The sequence below is a fragment of the Chenopodium album genome, chromosome 25, assembly GCF_948465745.1.
Source record: "Chenopodium album chromosome 25, dcCheAlbu1.1, whole genome shotgun sequence".
NCBI classification, from domain to species: Eukaryota; Viridiplantae; Streptophyta; class Magnoliopsida; order Caryophyllales; family Amaranthaceae; genus Chenopodium; species Chenopodium album.
The window spans coordinates 15,165,094-15,182,937 of NC_137858.1; the positions used below are offsets into that span (position 1 = coordinate 15,165,094).

The 17,844-nt window shown below is 34.0% G+C and overlaps 1 protein-coding gene across 1 annotated transcript; it reads right to left on the reverse strand.

The window, feature by feature from the left end:
• Positions 1-1,275: 1,275 nt before the first annotated feature.
• Positions 1,276-10,084, reverse strand: LOC145615377 (DNA replication complex GINS protein PSF3-like). Its single transcript, XM_081670454.1, has 7 exons — positions 9,971-10,084; positions 9,263-9,392; positions 9,093-9,164; positions 8,909-9,009; positions 8,661-8,753; positions 1,963-2,102; positions 1,276-1,875 (listed from the first exon to the last, which is right to left on the reverse strand). Exons 2-7 carry the CDS (start codon positions 9,305-9,307, stop codon positions 1,769-1,771), a joined length of 558 nt encoding a protein of 185 aa, XP_081526580.1. The 5' UTR covers positions 9,308-9,392; positions 9,971-10,084; the 3' UTR covers positions 1,276-1,768.
• Between the last annotated feature and the right edge of the window lie 7,760 nt (positions 10,085-17,844).

Below are 17,844 nucleotides of genomic sequence, written 5' to 3' on the forward strand. Positions count from 1 at the left end.
AAGGGAAAAGAAAAGAAAAGAAGGGAAAGGAAATATTAATTAGGTGATTTTATTTTCTAATATTTGGTTAATGAAAGAAAAGGAAGGGAAGAGAAAGAAAATATATAATGTATAACTTTTATTTTTCTCTTTCCAGTCAAATTCCTTCAATTTTGGGAGGAAAGGAAAGCTAACAATTTGTAAAAGAATTTTCCTTCCACTTCCCTTCCTTTCCTTTGAATTCTCATTTCATTTATTCAACCAAACATGGGAACATCATTAATACCCTTTCCTTTCTTTTCTTTTCCACCCAAATCCCTTCAACCAAAAAGGCCCTAGATGGAGTAACTAATTAATATATTACTTAAAATAATATTAAGTTCAAAATGGATGACAAAATCATGCATCAATTAATATAATTAATGTTAATTTTCATCATAATACTTTCATAATTAGATATCTTATCTAATATCTCGGGGCGCTTATTAGCTTTTTTTCTTTAAAAAAAATTGGAGAATGTATATAAAATGATAATTTAAGTCTACGACTTTGAAGATAGAGACATGTATGTGTGTTAAATGGTTCCCCACCGTTAGATTCTTTATCTTTTGCTATGGAGATTCGAGGCAAACGGTCCTTTTTCCTTGTTTTAAAAAGTAGTCTTCTAACCTCTCATACTAGGCTTTTCTTATCAACTGAAGCTTTAATTTAATGGCAAAGATTGCATTTTTTGGGTAAATCTCTTCTGATTAAGGCCGTTCTCTTTAATTATTTTTTTTAGAAAAAAATAGCTTGAAAAGCGTGTAAAAATTTAAATGTGTTGGTTATTATAGAATGGAATGAATAAATATATTTGTTTTTATTTTAGATGTAATGATACACGAAAAGATTTTTGTTTGCACGTTTTGACTTTCACCAAATATTCACATAAATTACATTGATTTTATTTTGTGATTTATCCTTGAGAAAAAACATAATCAAGTGGAAATTTGGTTGGTTCATCTCAAAGCCCATTTTCCAAATATTTAATTTTATAATTTTATTTTTATATGTTAGTGTAAAATTACGGTTAATATAATGAAAATTATGGTCAAAGTCACAAAAAGTACCCACACAAGAGGATAATTTTAATGTACTACTCCCTTCGATCCTTTTTGTTCTTCCCACTTTGACTTATTTTGTTTTACAAACAAATCCGAAAGGAGAACAACAAAAGGCACCGGATGGAATCATATAATAAGATCTTCAGTTAAGCGAGTATAAAAGAAAACAAGAGAAATGAATAGGCTAATCACATTGCTAAAATCTACTATGACTAACATGAATAAGTAGACTCCATCATGGAAGAGATCAATACAAAAATAAATTCTACAGCTACAAGATGTACAATGTGCATGATAAATTGGTAACAAGTAATAACTTTATAGCCATTATAGGAGAAAGGGCACTAAATAAAAAATACAGAGCATATATAAATAAATTGCTGAGGAAAAAGGAATAGCTCAGTTAGACTACAGTCCTGTCCGCAAGGTCTGAGATTGAATCCCTTCTGGCAGTTATATGGTTCTTCCAAGGCTTTCTTCTCTTTAAGCTACACAGAATACAGCACATGGAAAACATGCTTGATTGTCACTAGCATTTTCCTGAATGAAGCACAACATCCATTCATCTCAAGGATAAATGAGGGAAATGGCAACACTAGATGAGATTCATCTTCTTAGCTATAGGAGCTACTATTTCCTCCTCGGAATCAAATGAGAACTGGAAACCAATGGCTAGAAACAACAAACTATTCAGAAGGCTTTCTCTTCCCAAGAACAGATGGCATTTCAAATCGAGAGCCTCCCATTCTCCACTTCTTGAAGGCAGTCATTGAGGACTGAGCTGCATCACACACTATGCAAACACAAAAAAACAAGTTCAGTACACAGATGATAGCTCGGGGTGCACAAGCTGCATTTAGTGATGTAGAAAAAAGCTTACAGTGAGTTTCTTCTTTAGTTAGCAGACTTAGGGGCTTTGATGCAGCAACATAAGTTGCAGTATGGGCCTTACTGAGCACTTCCTTATATCTGTTCTTAAATGCGTACAAGAGGAAAGACCCAATTGTTCTATCACCAACCCTAATCATTGTAAAGTCAATCAGTAAGATTTCTGCCAATACTTGCATGACAACTTAAGCAGTTAGAATGATAAAATTTTAGAAAATAATCAATCCCGCCATAAAAGACAGATTTAGGGCCTTTAGGCTGAGATAAAAGTGAATAAAGTAAGCAATGGTAAAATGACAATCAAATTTATCCATCATAAGCATTAGTCAAAGAAAAAGACCCAATTAGGCAATTAGCCAACCTTTTTTTTTTCAAAGGACAGCCGACAGCAGATATTAAATCTCACTTTACCAAACAAGGCCAAATACTTAGTGTTTAATGCCAATAGTCAACATATGTTCAAGTTAACCTTGATGATTATGACTTTTCTCAAGCCTAGATGTAAATTATATCCTGACAAAAGTTTGACTCTTGACGACAAACAGAAACAATACTATATCATGATCCTTCAGGCATTTTATAGCCAATCCTCAGAGCGGTTCGTTCAATACACTGATGCATGAATGCTCGTTTGGGCTTTTTTGCCATACATTTTCCTAGGAACAAGTGAGCAAAGGATTTGTACTATGTTGTCTTTGTAAAAACTCTACAAAGCTATTTGAAACCACATACAGGCCAAAAATAATGAGGTGAGGATTTGCAGTTTGATACCCTAAAAAGCGTGAGACAGTAATTCTCTTAGGGCTGACTAGACCTGGCAAATGGGTCATTCGGGTCGGGTATGGGTCGGGTCATTTCAGGTCGGGTCAATTTCGGGTCAAAAAGTTATCGGGTCAAGTTCGGGTCGGGTCGGGTCATTTCGGGTTTCGGGTTGATTTCGGGTCGACTGATAATCGGGTCGGGTCGGGTATCGGGTCAACACTTCGGGTCGAGATCGGGTCGGGTCGAGTTTGGGTCGGGTGAGTTCGGGTCGGGTCAATTTTCGGGTCGGGTCAGTTCGGGTCGGGTCAATTTTCGGGTCCAAAATTCGGGTCAACTTCGGGTCGGGTCATATTCGGGTCGATGCATTGGGTTAAATTCAACTCTGTATATATATTTATTTATTTTTTGACGAGAAACTCACTATATTTATTATTTACTATTTAGTAAGGCTACTTTTTTCATGGAATATACCAATATAGTAATTGTTAGACTTTTATTGACGTTTTTTTTTTTTTGGTGTTTAGATTGAGAATCAATTTCAGGATCTCCTGAAACTAAGAGGGATGCTCTAACTAATTGAGTTATACCTCACTCTCTTATTGACCTTAGTTTTAATACTCTTATTATCATTGTCACTGTTGTAATAATTTCTTTGTATTATTCTTATAATAATCTATAATATAATCTATGTTTTTTAAGTGCTCCATTAATTTTAACTGGACATACATTGATACATGTATGCAGGCATGCCAGTGCAGGAAATTGATCAATAATGGACTTCCTATTATAATTATCAGTAATTTACATTATAAAATTTTACCAATTGAATATTCTTAAAATATTTATTGTGGTGGCGATTTCAACAAGTACACACAATGACACAAGAGTGACAAGACTATATTTTTTCTAATAAAGACTTAAAGAGTAGTAGCGTGGATGGACACCAAGTACACTTACTCGCGTTGTGAACTTTTCTTAACCGATTCGATCAGATATATGTTATGACATGCTTCGTTTGAAATTAAATTTACTGCTAAATTGCAAATTAGGAGGTCAAACCAGCCAACATATACTCAATTTTATTTTTGTGACCGATTCAATCAAAAATAGGTTATAACATGCTTCGTTTGATAAAAAATTTATTGTTAATTAGGAATTCAAGTCAACTTAAACTCAGTTGTAATTAGTTCTTAAAATTACATGCTTTAATGTATAATAATATATGTGATCAAGTACTTAAACATAAGGGTGGAAAACGACACAAAATTTAATTATAAAGTTGATTAACAACATTATTGTAAACATATCCGATTCCAATCAATTGTTTTCAAACGAAACTCATAACAAGGTTTTTCCTGTTCAAGGTAATTTGATCTCAAATTCAAACTTGATAAGATTAGATTAAAGCTTTTTCGGGCTACTTAATAGCTCAGTCTCCGACTCTCCGGTCTAAATTACTTCATAGGATGTCTCATCACTATTAGTCTATTATGAATTAATGAATTATGAAGTATTGCAGTTATCAGTTATGCAACTATGCTTGTATCTATCTACTAGTCTACTACTCAATTAAACAACTAAACTAATGTAATAAATGAATATTACTTTTTGATTGAATATAAGATTTATCGTGCATTATATATTGATGTTTATATTTATAAAAAGAAAAAATTTATTAAATTATAAACTTATAATGACTGAGTGTTGGGTAATTGGTGCACAGTTGGCCAGTTGCACATAATATGATACTTCCTCTGTTTCTTTTTAGTTGACACGTTTCTTTAGTCATGTTTGCTGATGCATAACTTCAACCATTTATATCCTTAATCACCGATAATAAAAAATTATGAAAAGTTGATATTTTGAAAATAAATATCGTGACGAATGTTACAAGATCCCACATACTATATTTTTCATTACATATAAAACACAAAATACGGTCAAAGAGGAGTGTGTGAATAAAGTCAAAACGTGTCAACTAAAAAAAACGAAGGTATTATTAATTAAGTGAAATATTCTCATATTCAGATAATCATATGTAAGATTACGAACACACTGTTGATCAATTAAAAATTTTCAAAATTTCAATTTTAACAAAGTTACAACTTAAAAGTGAAAATTTAAGAGGGAAACAAAAATAAACATTTAACTTGGTTAAAAATTGTGGGAAATTCTTCCCCCCCAAATGGCTAAAACTCTAAAAGTATTTCATTATGAGGATAATTGGTAAATTATAAGCGGGAATACTCCCTCCAAATTTCCACGAGTGAAAGGATAATTGGTAAAGTGACGAAATTAAGTAAATTCTAAAATACAAAAAACAAAAATAAAGTAAAACAATAAGAAAGAAAAAAAAAATCTACAGCCCTAGAATCTTCCTCACTTCCTCAGCCGTTTTCATTTTTCATTCCATCCATTACTCCATTGAAGTCCAATCTCTCTCTTTTGTGTTCACTGACTTCACTCTTCTCTAATCTCTATTCTCTACACACTTAATCTCATTTTCCATTCAAGCGTTTTTTACTCAAGTGGCCTAGAAGATTTCGTATTCCCAGAATCTCAGGTAATTTACTTCTATTTCTTAGATCTGATATAATGTATATTGAATTAATCTCTGATGATTCGGAAAATAGTTTATCTGCTTAGGTTGACTGCTTTACTTTTAATTTAGAGATTAATGATCAAATCCTTTCAATTCTTTCATTATCTTTGTTTAACTATGCAAAGCATAAGTATCTCTGTGCTCACCTAGCTCCTGATCACCAAAAAGGCGAGATGACAGCTTTTTATGGTTGTAGCTTGTAGGTTTGCTGTAATTTAGAAGATGTGAATTGGAATCTGAGATTTTTGAGCTTTCTTCTGAATGTGTAGGAATGGCGTACAACAAATTAGTTTTTTTAAAAAAAAAAAAATTCAATTGGGGGTTTCTATGGGATAAATCTTAATGCATTAGATAAATTCTGACGGTATTTCTCTCTTATTCTAAATTTATTGAGTTTTATAAGAATGAATCATATTAATTTGTATTGCATTTTGTTTATTATATATAAATCTGTGCTTTATTTTTTGGGGTTAACTTATTTTTGTGTTAGATCTGTTTTAGAGTGATTAATGAGATAGAAATTGATGTAATGATTGATGGGGTTTTGAGCTTATTTCAATTGTCCATTATGTGGTTTGGTATGCAAATGGAAGAGTCCATTCGATTGATTAAACAACTAAACTGCAAGCAAGCTGCATTCTAACAAACAAATATCTTTTATAAGTGTGTTGACATGGCCTTAATTTGAATGTATATAAAAACAGAAGGTTGATTTTCCCTTTTTGATTGGTTTAGATATTATTATTTTGTCTCCACTGCAACATTTCAAATTCTGTGTGGATATTAGTTTCAGAATTATGATTCAAATATTTGAACATTATTGGATAAGAGATGCTACACCTTATCTTAATCTGACAATAACTAATGATATTATTCTTGCTTATTTTGCAGCAATGGATGATCATATTATTTATGACGAGCCTATTATTTCACCAGAGGGTACAGAGGATGAGTGTACACCAGAGGAAGGAGCCAATGTTCGTACACAAGAGGAAGAAGACGGTGATCCTGAACTTACAGTTGAAAACAACAATGTGAGCACTATGGAATCTGGATTTCAAGCTGTAGAAAAGAAACGGAGTCTAGTTTGGCTGGAATTCCTCACGTTTGACAAGACGGAATCTAGTGATGGGAAACAGAGGTCAATTTGCAAACATTGCCAGAAAGCATCCTTCATAACCGACCCCCATTATGGAACCCAAAATATGCAAAGACATCTCAGAAAATGCAGTGCATATGAGAAATATATGAAAAACCAAGGAGGAAACGCTTCAAACAAAGGTAAAATCCAGAGCCTCCATAAGCAGCACTTCAACTGGAAACCGCAAGCGAAAATTCGACTATTTTGCGGTAATTGTAATTGTTCTTCTGTTTTTTTAATCCTTTTGATTATCCTTCATTCTTAATCTATTGATTAGACTTTTTTTACATATTTGGATTCTGTTTTTCTTGTGTTTACTTTATTTAATCTGTCAATTATAATCCTTTTGATTATCCTTCATTCTTAATCTATTGATTAGACTGTTTTTTACATGTTTGCCTTCTGTTTTTCTTGTGTTTACTTTATTTTTTCTGTCAATTACTGGTTTTTTTTAAGATTATAAGTTAAGTTTATGTTATAAGTTAAGTAGTTGTTATTAAGATTATAAGTTAAGTTTATGTTATAAGTTAAGTAGTTGTTATTAAGATTATAAGTTAAGTTTATGTTGTTTTGTTTGGTGATGTGTTTTATGGTTTGTCGTTGACTCGTTGTGTTGAATACAGGAATATGACGATAAAGAGGCCTCATCTTCTTTTGGTGAGAGGTCAATATTGGATGTTTACCTTGAGGACCCTAAACTAGATCGGAAAGCGGAGCTTGACATATTAGCTTTTTGGAAAGAAAATGAGCATCGATATAAAGGCCTTTCTCATTTGGCTAGAGATATTTTGGCCGTGCCCCTGACAACCGTCGCTTCCGAATCAACTTTCAGCATTGGGAGTCGAGTATTGAATAAATGGAAAAGTTCATCAATTCCTGAAAATGTGGAGGCTTTAATAACAACTCGTAGTTGGATGTACTCTTTTGAAAGTAAGTATTTTATTATATTTTTTTTAAAATATGTATATTCATGTTCCTACATTTTTCAGAGTTGTACATTCTTGTTTCTTTATTTTTGCATTTATAGTGTATTACTGTATTTGCTTATATTATTGTTTTTATATTTATGTAGCAAATGAGGATGATGGATTTTTTGGTTCTTATGTGGATTGGGCGGCGACTCCAAGTGTTAAATGTCAACAATTTCAAGAGTCGAATATTGGAGTATAATTATTTAGAATATTTTGTAATTTCATTTGGTATTGAACATTATGTTATGTACGCATTATTATTGTACTATTTTTTTCTCTAGACTGGTGAGAATTGTGACTTTTATTTCAAGCTTTAGTAAATTTTTTCTTAATTTTATGGACAAACTCCGTAGAATAGTCGTTAAATTTCAATCTTTTTACGAATTTTTAATAACTTATAAAGAGAATAGGCCGAAGAAATCGAGAAAAGTAATGCTCAAAATATGTAAATTACTTACACTGTTACACATTACAGATTAATAAAAAAAAATTAAGTCAGTTTAATTGCGGTTATTTTCTATTTCGGTTTGCTCAGGTCAAGTCTTTAGCTTAAATAGATTCTGGTCATTTCAGGTATAAGGTAATTTTAGTTAGGGTCACTTTGGGTTTCGAGTCTATTTGGGTCAATTAATTCAAGTTAAAGGTCGGGTCACTTTGGGTATCGGGTCAACTTCGGGTCGGGTCAACTTCGGGTCTCGGGTCACTTCGGGTCTCGGGTCTCGGGTCAACTTCGGGTCGGGTTATTTCGGGTCTCGGGTCAACTTCGGGTCGGGTCATTTCGGGTCGGGTCGTTTCGGGTCGGGTCACTTCGGGTTTCGGGTCAAGGTCGGGTCAATTCCACTTCGGGTCGGGTATGGGTCGGGTCGGGTTGATTTCGGGTTTCGGGTCAATTTCGGGTCACTGTTTTCGGGTCGATTTCGGGTCATGGGTCGGGTCATTCGGGTCGGGTCATCGGGTCTGGGTCAGGATTGCCAGGTCTAGGGCTGACCAAACTGCAGGACTTACATCACAGGGCTACTAAATCGTAAGTACATATAGATGTGCAATACTACAACAACAACAAAGCCATAGTCCCAAAATGATTTTGGGTCGGCTAACATGAATCTTCGTCATAAGGAATCGTATGATATAAAGAAAGGGACTAAACAAAACAATTATAATTAGCAAGGAATAGAAATCATATACATGTGCAAACAAAAGGATGGAGAGCTTACATAGGTGCTATCTTGCATCCTAATTCATAAAAATATTGACATCGATTTCGAAGATCAACAGATCCGGGATCAGCCTGAATTTCCTTCCTTGTCCTGAAATAAGAAGGAAACAGGTAACAAGATCTAAATTAGATTAAATTGCATGCACTAGTTAACTCGATAAAGCAATAACACAAAATGTCTATAGATGACGAGACACAATGCAGCACTTATTAACTCAATAATGTAATAATGCAAATTTCATTTACATTTGATTGAAGCAGGGTGGAATGTTCATAATCACTGCTTGTCTTGAATGTAACTCATGAGCAAGCCAAAAAGGCAATTCCACTTTTGCTCCCTGTTCAATCTGGATATATATCGAGGGCAAGCAGTCAGAAAGGAACCTAGTTTAATTCCTTTAATCTATATTTACGGCTTCAGAATTCTTACATTGTTGGTTTCAGCACTGGGGTCAAGGAGTCCTACTCCAGTTGCTGCCTTCTGGAAGACCACTGGAATGAACTTCAAGAAAATCAAAACAAAGAAATAATCTTAGCCTTAATTACTTTATCACTAGAGATTGATTATCTGTACGCTAAGAAACGAGTACTCGAATTTACCTCCTCTTCTGCAAGAATATCATCAATGTCATAGTATTTTGCCATAAACAAGTTCTCAAGATTCCACTAGTTAGTAAAAATATTCCAGCAAAGAAGTAGTGTGTCTGAATGCAGTCCCAGTATTACGCGTCTGAAAATTAATAAAACACCATAAGACATCTACAAATGAAACTTAAATCTAACACATACACAACAAAGTGAATCAATCAATATATGTTTCCCTCATCGAAACTACGATTGTCGAAAGAGAGCATATAAATCAAATACAATGTTGCACATATAACATTGCTAGTAATGCATCATGATGAAGCAAAGTCAGGCCTGTCCCTGAACCAGGGCAGGAGGGGCAGCCGGCTTCGGCCGAGGGAGAAATGATTCATTTCCATAGTTCAATACTAACATTAAAGCTTTATAAACAAAAGTGTGCAGTAAATTAGCAACTAAAATTGCCTCAATTATCAAAATTACGCTAAAAAAATCTCATAAACATCATTCTTGCTTAAAAACAACAACGTAAATGCACATAGAAATATTCTAGCTGGTTATAATCTTAAATAACTTGAGTAATTATAATCAATAATTCAATAGTTTACTTTGGAAGAACCCTAAATTGATTATAATTAGAGTTAAATTAAGGATGGTGTAAAACAAAACCCTAATTGTGAAAATTGAATTGGATGATTGATAAAAAGGAAAAGAAAATGTTACCTGAGAAGGTGTTTCAATGGAGGAAAGAGAGCTCGGAAGTTGGTTCAATGGAGAATTCAGTGTACTCTTTAATGGAGGATAGAAAGAGGGAAGGTAGCGGAAAACTTAAATTTTAAACAGAGGAGGAAGAATGGAAGATTAATGACTTTTGCATATACGGACTTACGGAGTATGTTAATCGTAAAGATCTAATTAGGGTCTGTTCTCTTCACCTTAAAAATTACTTGTAATATTAAGTAAAAATAAATTTAGTTCTATAAAAATAAGTTCAGTTCAATAAAATTAATTTCAGTTCAGCAAAAATAATTTCAATTCAGTAAAAATAATTTCAGTTTAGCAAAATTAAGGTGAAGAGAACGGGACCTTAATACTCGATATTAATTCATTTATTTAAGTTATGTAACAAATTAACAATAATAAAAAAAATTTACCTCACTTTAATACGGAGTAATAAAAGTGATTACTCTACGGCATTGAATTTTTTATTTTATTTTAAAGCCATTATAAATGTTACTCTATAAAACTTTAATGATCAAATTAGCAATTTAAAATAACAAATACAGAAACACTTCGTATTAACTAATTTTGTTTTTCCATTTATTTACTATGAAGTTATATACGGAGTATTATGTACAATTTCATCTTTCAAAAAAAATAAAAAATATTGTGTACAATTTATTTTTTTAAGGTACTTAAATGTTGTGATTTCAAAATTACAAAGGTGAGTTCTTCACCAATTTCACCAAGGTTGCTATTTGTTGAACAATTTGTTTTGTTTTCCCATTTATTTGTAATATATTATGTACAATCAACAATCAATATTTGGAATTCCAGCTGAATATTTACTCTAGGTTTTATATTCTAAAGTACAAAGTTGCATAATCTGGTACAATATCTTTAAAAATGTATTCATCTGAAATAAATCGTTCTTTGTCTCAAACTCTCATAAACAAAGATATGATACGAGTTTACGCAAAAACCCTTCATAATCATTGGATCATTTTTATACTCAGATCCAGGATTAGCTCAATATTCAAATTATAAGGATGCTGCATTTTTTGTAGCAATGAGGAGGTGAGTTCTTCAGAAGTGTTGGGAATGTGAGTTCGAAAAATTATGAAACTACTAATCTCATGTCCCAAATTTTGTTCCCAAAAGCAGACGGGTTCCTTTCTTATGATCGCTCTTGAAGGGCCTGTTCACATTTACTTAATTTCAGTTCAGTTCAGTTCAGCTCCAATTAGTTCAGTTCAGTTCAGTTCCAATCAGTTCAGTTCAGTTCAGCTCTTAATTTCCCTCTCACATAAAATATTCATTTTAGCTCAATTCAATTCAGTTCAGTTCAGTTCCAATCAGTTCAGTTCAGCTCCAATCAGTTCAGTTCAGTTCAGTTCAGTTCAGTAAATATGAACAGGCCCGAAGTATAAACCCATTCATTGACTTGAATCTTCCACATTCACCAAACAATTTGTCGCTTTTTACTATCGAATGTGTGATTTCACTGTGAACTCTTTGACCCTGAGGCTCTGAACTACTCAACAACAGTGACAACCTTATGCTGGCCTAAGACAAGTTCATGCAGTTACAGTGAGCCTCAGCTTGACATGAGTAAGACATGGAATCATCTTTGTCAAGCTCCTTTCTGTTCGCCTGCTAGCAGTGTTCAAAGTCTCCTGCTACAAAAGACAAAACAAATACTACTAATTAAGTTAAATGTGCATGAGTTAGCTCTCACAATGGCCTTGAACAGTCATTCATCTGACAATAGAAAATCAGGTGCAGGCTCCAGTAATGAATTAGTGTATATGAGCCAATGACTTACTACTATACTAAGTTGAAACTTTGAAAGCCATAGTAGATGTTTGCAGGGTGAATACAATGAAGGAACTCTACCAATGCAATACATCGAATGAATTGTGCAATAACACTACGAGTGTACTAGGATAGCAATCATAGAAAGAACGGGAGGAGAAGGAAAGTGAAGGAATTAAAGGGGAAGGGAGGGATTGGACTAGCATATTCCTTCCAAAACTGGTAGGATTTGGTTTATTAGGCAACGAAATTGAACACTTTAAAGTTTCACTTCTCTGCCCTTTCCTTTCTACTTGTCATATCCAAACAACGGAATATGCATCCCTCATTTTCCCTTCCCTACCAACCTTGCATGAAAAATCATCAGATGAATCTTCTTGATTAGCATGTAGATGGACCTCTAAAAGGTCATATATCCTATGATTATTCACCCTTTTTTTCCCTCTTAGGTTTGGGTCACAAACTATCATTTTCTTTGGATCAAAGAGCCTTTTTTCATTCACATACTTGGTAACAATGTCCATTACTACATCTTAGTGTGACAATTCTGTGCTTGCATCAACACCTAAGATGCAAGAAAACGCACGAGTTGTTTAGCGGCTTATGAACTCCTTTTTATTGGACTTCGCCTTCTTCGCACAAAGACTTTCCTTCTCACAAATGACTTTTTTTAAAAAAAAAACTTTTGTGAAGGGCTATAATCCTATATAGTCCCATTCCCAGTCTTCAAAACTATTTAATTTCAGATCTTGGTCTTTACTTGCAAACTCGTCTCTATCATCTAAGTATCTATAATTTCTGCCTTTTTTTCAACAAAGAACGTGCCTTTTGGAGGTCTTCCAATCTCAAACCCTCACTTTTCTTGATGATTTCCCAATAATCACAAGTCCCTCTCTCTGTAAAAGTAGCCTTCTTTTGAAAAATAAGCAAAAAGAAACAATTCTAGTAAAACAGAAGCAAGACCAAAACCTCATGACAGAAAGAAGCGAGAATGTTATGTTGGAATTTAAATTTAATAAAAAAAAAATTAACATTTCATAAAATGTCAAACATTATATGAATAGCAGTATAATTCTTGCTACTCATGACAAAATAGCACATAGAATGTTAAAATAATTGTCTCGTTTGACTCTCATAGGCACCTTGGTAAAATAGTTGTCTATAATCATCCAGATGACAGCAGATACGATTTCGTTGCCAGATGAGAATGGAATACCAGACTAAAATCCATACAGGTAGCTATTCTATAAAGGTAATGAGAGTAAAGAGAGACTCAAATGCTGAAACTGTTGCATTACCCCTTAATTTAATGAAATGATACACACACAAAATATGTATGTATCTACAAAGAGCAAGCTTACCCCATTTGAGTCGAAATCTTTTCTTCCCTCTCACAACAAGGCAAACATTATACTGTTGCAGCAGAATCCTTTGATGCCTCGGACAAAATTGAATTATGCTTCACCCATACACTGTCCAGTATCCACAAACAGCAAGTGGACAGCAAAAGCAGTGAAATTTTGCAGCTTTCTTATAGTTGAAACAAAAATGTCAATCTATAAAGCAGGGTATCATCACTAGATAGATTATACTTTGTATCAAATCATGGAAAAACACATATGTATAACTAACAATTCCGAAAACTCTCATTGTTGGTAAAATATGAGTGACTCAGAAAAATAGCATATTTATAAAATTGAATCTGACTATTTGAGACTTACCTGTAAAACTTGTCATCATACATGGGTTTTTTTCCATTGCAAACCTGAAACAAGGATGCTAATTAGGGGTTTCAAACTTTAATTTTCTACTCTTTATTCTGTTAATACCCTGTTTTTATCCTGATATATTTCTAATTTTTGTTCAAGATAATTGTGCATTCTAACTCCGCCAATGGGTTTCCCGCTGCTAGTCTCAAGCCTGGATAAAGGAGGAGGGTTACGATAGGACAGTGACAGCCAGTGTAAAACTTTGTCACATCGCTTGACATGAGCCACAATGATTGATAGTAGTACTAGGATGGGTGACCCGGGAAATCCTCATGTTGGTTCATGTAGCCGACTTCACTTATAGGATGCGTTCAAGAAGAAGGAGGAGGTAATTAAAGATAATTGTGCATTCTATTGACCAAGACAAACATGAAAGAAGAAAGACTTGAGCAAAATAATAGTTTGGAATGCTTACGTTGAGATCATGTTGGCCAACACAAATTTAGTAAAACTTTGCCTAAGCCTTTTTGGAAACACCAGTTTTACTAAGCTTCCTAAACATATCCCACAATTCTTGTGTACCAAAAGATCAACAGATAGCATCATGATAACCCACAATTCTCTCACCAACCTACCAAAAAGGAGGGCCACAATTCAAACTTTGTGTTTGTCAACTCCTGGACATTACTGGAACCTGTCTACTGTTTTAGCAACAGAAGACCTTCTTTGGGTCACTTAAAAGTTTTTAAATGAAGGTTTTGTGAAGTTCAAAGAAAGGTCTTATTGCTAGAGAGTGGAGAGGTTCCATTACTTGTCTATTTTCCTATCACAAAACATAAATACATCAGAAAGAGAACCATGAGTCCTTAGAATAAAGCTAATGAGAATTATCAAAGTTCATCTTTAACAAACATCACTTAAATAGAGAGTTGGCTTCGAGATAAGGAATAATCTTCTGAGTAGTTAAGGACACACATACCTTTTTTTTTTTTTTTTTTTGGTTTGTTTACCAACTACACCTCCTCAACCTCATAGATTAAATAAAATACTCCCTTCGTCCACAAGTAATGCCTAACATATGCAAGGAGTGATTTCTTACCTCCCCACAAGTAAGTACCATGAGCCTAAATTAGAATATAATGTCTTTTTTGGCCCCTGAACCTATAAAGTAAGACTTCTCCAAACTAGAAATCTTTAAAATGTAAGATCCTTGAACTCCTTCAAGAAATAAAACACTCTTTGATTCCCTACCAAGAACGATAAGAAGGATAAGAAAGAGTATGTTGGACCCAAATAACCTACAAAGGCTGGGAAAAGGAAACTAAAAGGTCGATCCTTACCAAAAATTACAACCATAAAACATGTTCTTTACTTACCTTGTATTAAACCAGATAACAAACTTCTAAGGGCTTGGGTTAGGACTTAGGAGTATGAATCTCTCTTAACATAGCCCACCCATTATAAATCACTTATATGACAGGTTAGTCTAATAATAAGTTTCCCAGATGTCTAACCATTTCTCCCCTCTGGTTTTCTTTCAAACCCTTTGAACTTAATAACACCCTTTGAGGTTGGTAATAAATATCATAACAACAAAAGCTCACTATGAAAGTATTTATAATGTGAACCCAAGGCTATGATATGATTGATTCATATTAGAAATTCAACCTCCATATATGAAATGGAAGGAGCATTGTTTTCACATTTGACCGAATTCCTAAAAATATATACCAAGGTTGTAGCAGATGTAAAATCACAAGTTAATCAACAAAACATAGTTTATGCAAATTTTACTCAGCAACTGAAGATGTGTGAAGTGTCCTGTCACACAATACATGGAAAGATAGAAAAGATAATTCATCTCAGTGAGATAATGAAAAAGTTTTTTACCACATCTGAAACTCTCATCACAGTCCAGAGCTGAATCATCCTTTCCAACACACTGAGGGTGATATGATTTTAAGCAGTCCCTAGAAGTGACATATTCAACCATTTAGAGTCAGTAACTTGAGGAATTACCATGAAGACAAAATCATCAGCGAGGCACGGAAGGCATGATAATATTGTTAAGGCTGTGAAGAAGAAACCGATCAAGAAGTTTAAAAGGTGTCCAGAGGAGCATAAAAGGAAAGAGATGCTTTCAAAGAGGCAAACGATATACTCCAAAGTATGATAAATGATGAATTACAAACAAATTGTAATGTTTAATTTGCAAGCAGTAGAGCAAGTTTAGGCTTACTGTCATGTCGTGTGAATTTTCTGTTCACTTCAACACCAGACGTATAAAAAAATCTACAGGAATCTCTCAACAGGGTATTCTCTAATCTGAAAACAAAAAATAAGAATGCTTCAATACCATCAAAGAAGCATCAAAACTATAGCCCCAGTTGCAGTCACACCTTTATTTAGCACTTTCGATGTATTTTCAAAACACAAATAGAAGGGGGAAAAAAGAGTTGTAGCGCAATGAGAGTAATAAGGATGAGAGCCAAAAGTAGTATCATATCCTCCTATCAACTATTACATCTTGCTTTATTCCACTTGGCATTTCCTCTTCTTTCATACTAATCTGAGATTTATCAAATTCTACCCGGCATTGTTGAATTGATAAAAAGAGAAAAGAAATAAGCTGTTAATACTGATATTGCACGCAGGAAAAAACATGAAGTCATGATAGTTAACAATTGAAAGTTGCACTCTACAAATGTAGAACTTGAGTGTCACAATATTACCTAAATACACTAAGCTGCAAATTATAAACCATTGCTCAGCTAACCCCTCAAGTCATCAACAATACCCTGGGCTTAGCAAATAGTTAGTTATTAGATATCAGCATTCAGCAACATAATTCAACGCGATATTGAAATATAGGCAAATAATAAAATGTAAACATATATAACCAAAAAGGCAAAAACGTACTCAAATTCACTTACCATCACGTCACACTTGCAGATTTGATTGGATCAATTTGCTACGTACAAACGGACCCCTCCCCACTTCACTTCAGTACAAAGGTAGGGAAGTTTATATGATAGTCTTTTGCACTGTAGTCAGCTATTTCATTCCACACTATCGACCCCTTCCTCCAGAGTCCTCTACAAAGGTGGATGGGGGGAACATGTCTATAATTCCAAACAAAAATCATATTAGCCCTCCCAAGACATACATGGCCCAGATAGTGAAAATGGTTTTGCAATATTACAGCAAAATAATGTTAGGCTACTGCAGAATTGGCTGCTAATAGATAGCATGCTATGAGAACAACTCAGCCCTGTTGGTAGATAAGGCACACATTATCTTGTCAAACTCCTGAGCACTGTAATAAACGATGCATAACCTAACCTCATACTGTCAATAATTCAACATGAAAAATGGACAAAACCAGCCACTTTTCCTTCCCAAAGTGCATAAAAATAGTTTTTTTTTTTATAAAAGTATGTCACAGCTTATAAAAACGTAAATATTACCATCAAGGTTAATATGACTCCCACTGGTATTGAAGTAGTAGGCTTGTACAAGATTCCTTAGATCAATTTAATCTCAACTTATTTTGTAGAAAATTGACATGATACACTGTCCCCAATGAGATGACCCTGGAGCTTGTTACAACAATGACAATAATAACTTTCACAATTCCATGAAAAGCTTGCTATTCATAACAAGTTGAGAACCAAACCAAATATTTCCACCTGACCAATTGCCTAACGTCTACTCTCAACACACAGCCTACCCCACCTACCTCAAAACAGAGGTTAACAGACAGATAGAAATCTCAGTTTTTTTTTTTTTTTTTTTTTGGGGGGGGGGGGGGGGGGGGTGGGGTCACTGCAGCATAACAGCGATAACATACTTCCAAGGAAAACAAACACATCAGACAAAAAAACACCACTGCAGCCTCAAAAAGAAAAAGGGGAAAAAATGCTCAATGAATTGTAGCATACCAAGATGCATCGACAATATACACATCTCAACAACAGCAAAGTCAGTAGAATTTGGGCAACAGTAATAGAAAACATTGATAAAGGGCTACCAAAAAGATGTTACATGAATCAAACAATTATAGGCCATCTTATCCCCATCCCCAAATCATCAACCTGCTTCATTCAGTCATACAGTGTGCTATAAGTTCACATAACACAACCATACAGGATCACAGCCATACAAATCAATAGAGCGTTTGCCATTACCACACACATAATGTCATACTCTACCTATGTGTTTTAAGTATGTTGTAAGTACACCTCTAGACAAGTAGGCAACATTCAACATAATTACTAATTTCATTGTCCAAACATCAGACTACTCTCTGTTTCTGACAAAGACTACGGATATCTTACCGGGGAAAAAAAAAAC

Bases quoted from the DNA above. Each gene is read 5' to 3' on its own strand.
- LOC145615377 (XM_081670454.1), bottom strand. From the start codon at position 9,307: ATGGCAAAATACTATGACATTGATGATATTCTTGCAGAAGAGGAG. The intron at 9,165-9,262 runs GTAAATTCGAGT...ATTTTCTTGAAG, and splicing joins ATATTCTTGCAGAAGAGGAG to TTCATTCCAGTGGTCTTCCA. The intron at 2,103-8,660 runs GTAAGCTCTCCA...TACAATGATTAG, and splicing joins GGATGCAAGATAGCACCTAT to GGTTGGTGATAGAACAATTG.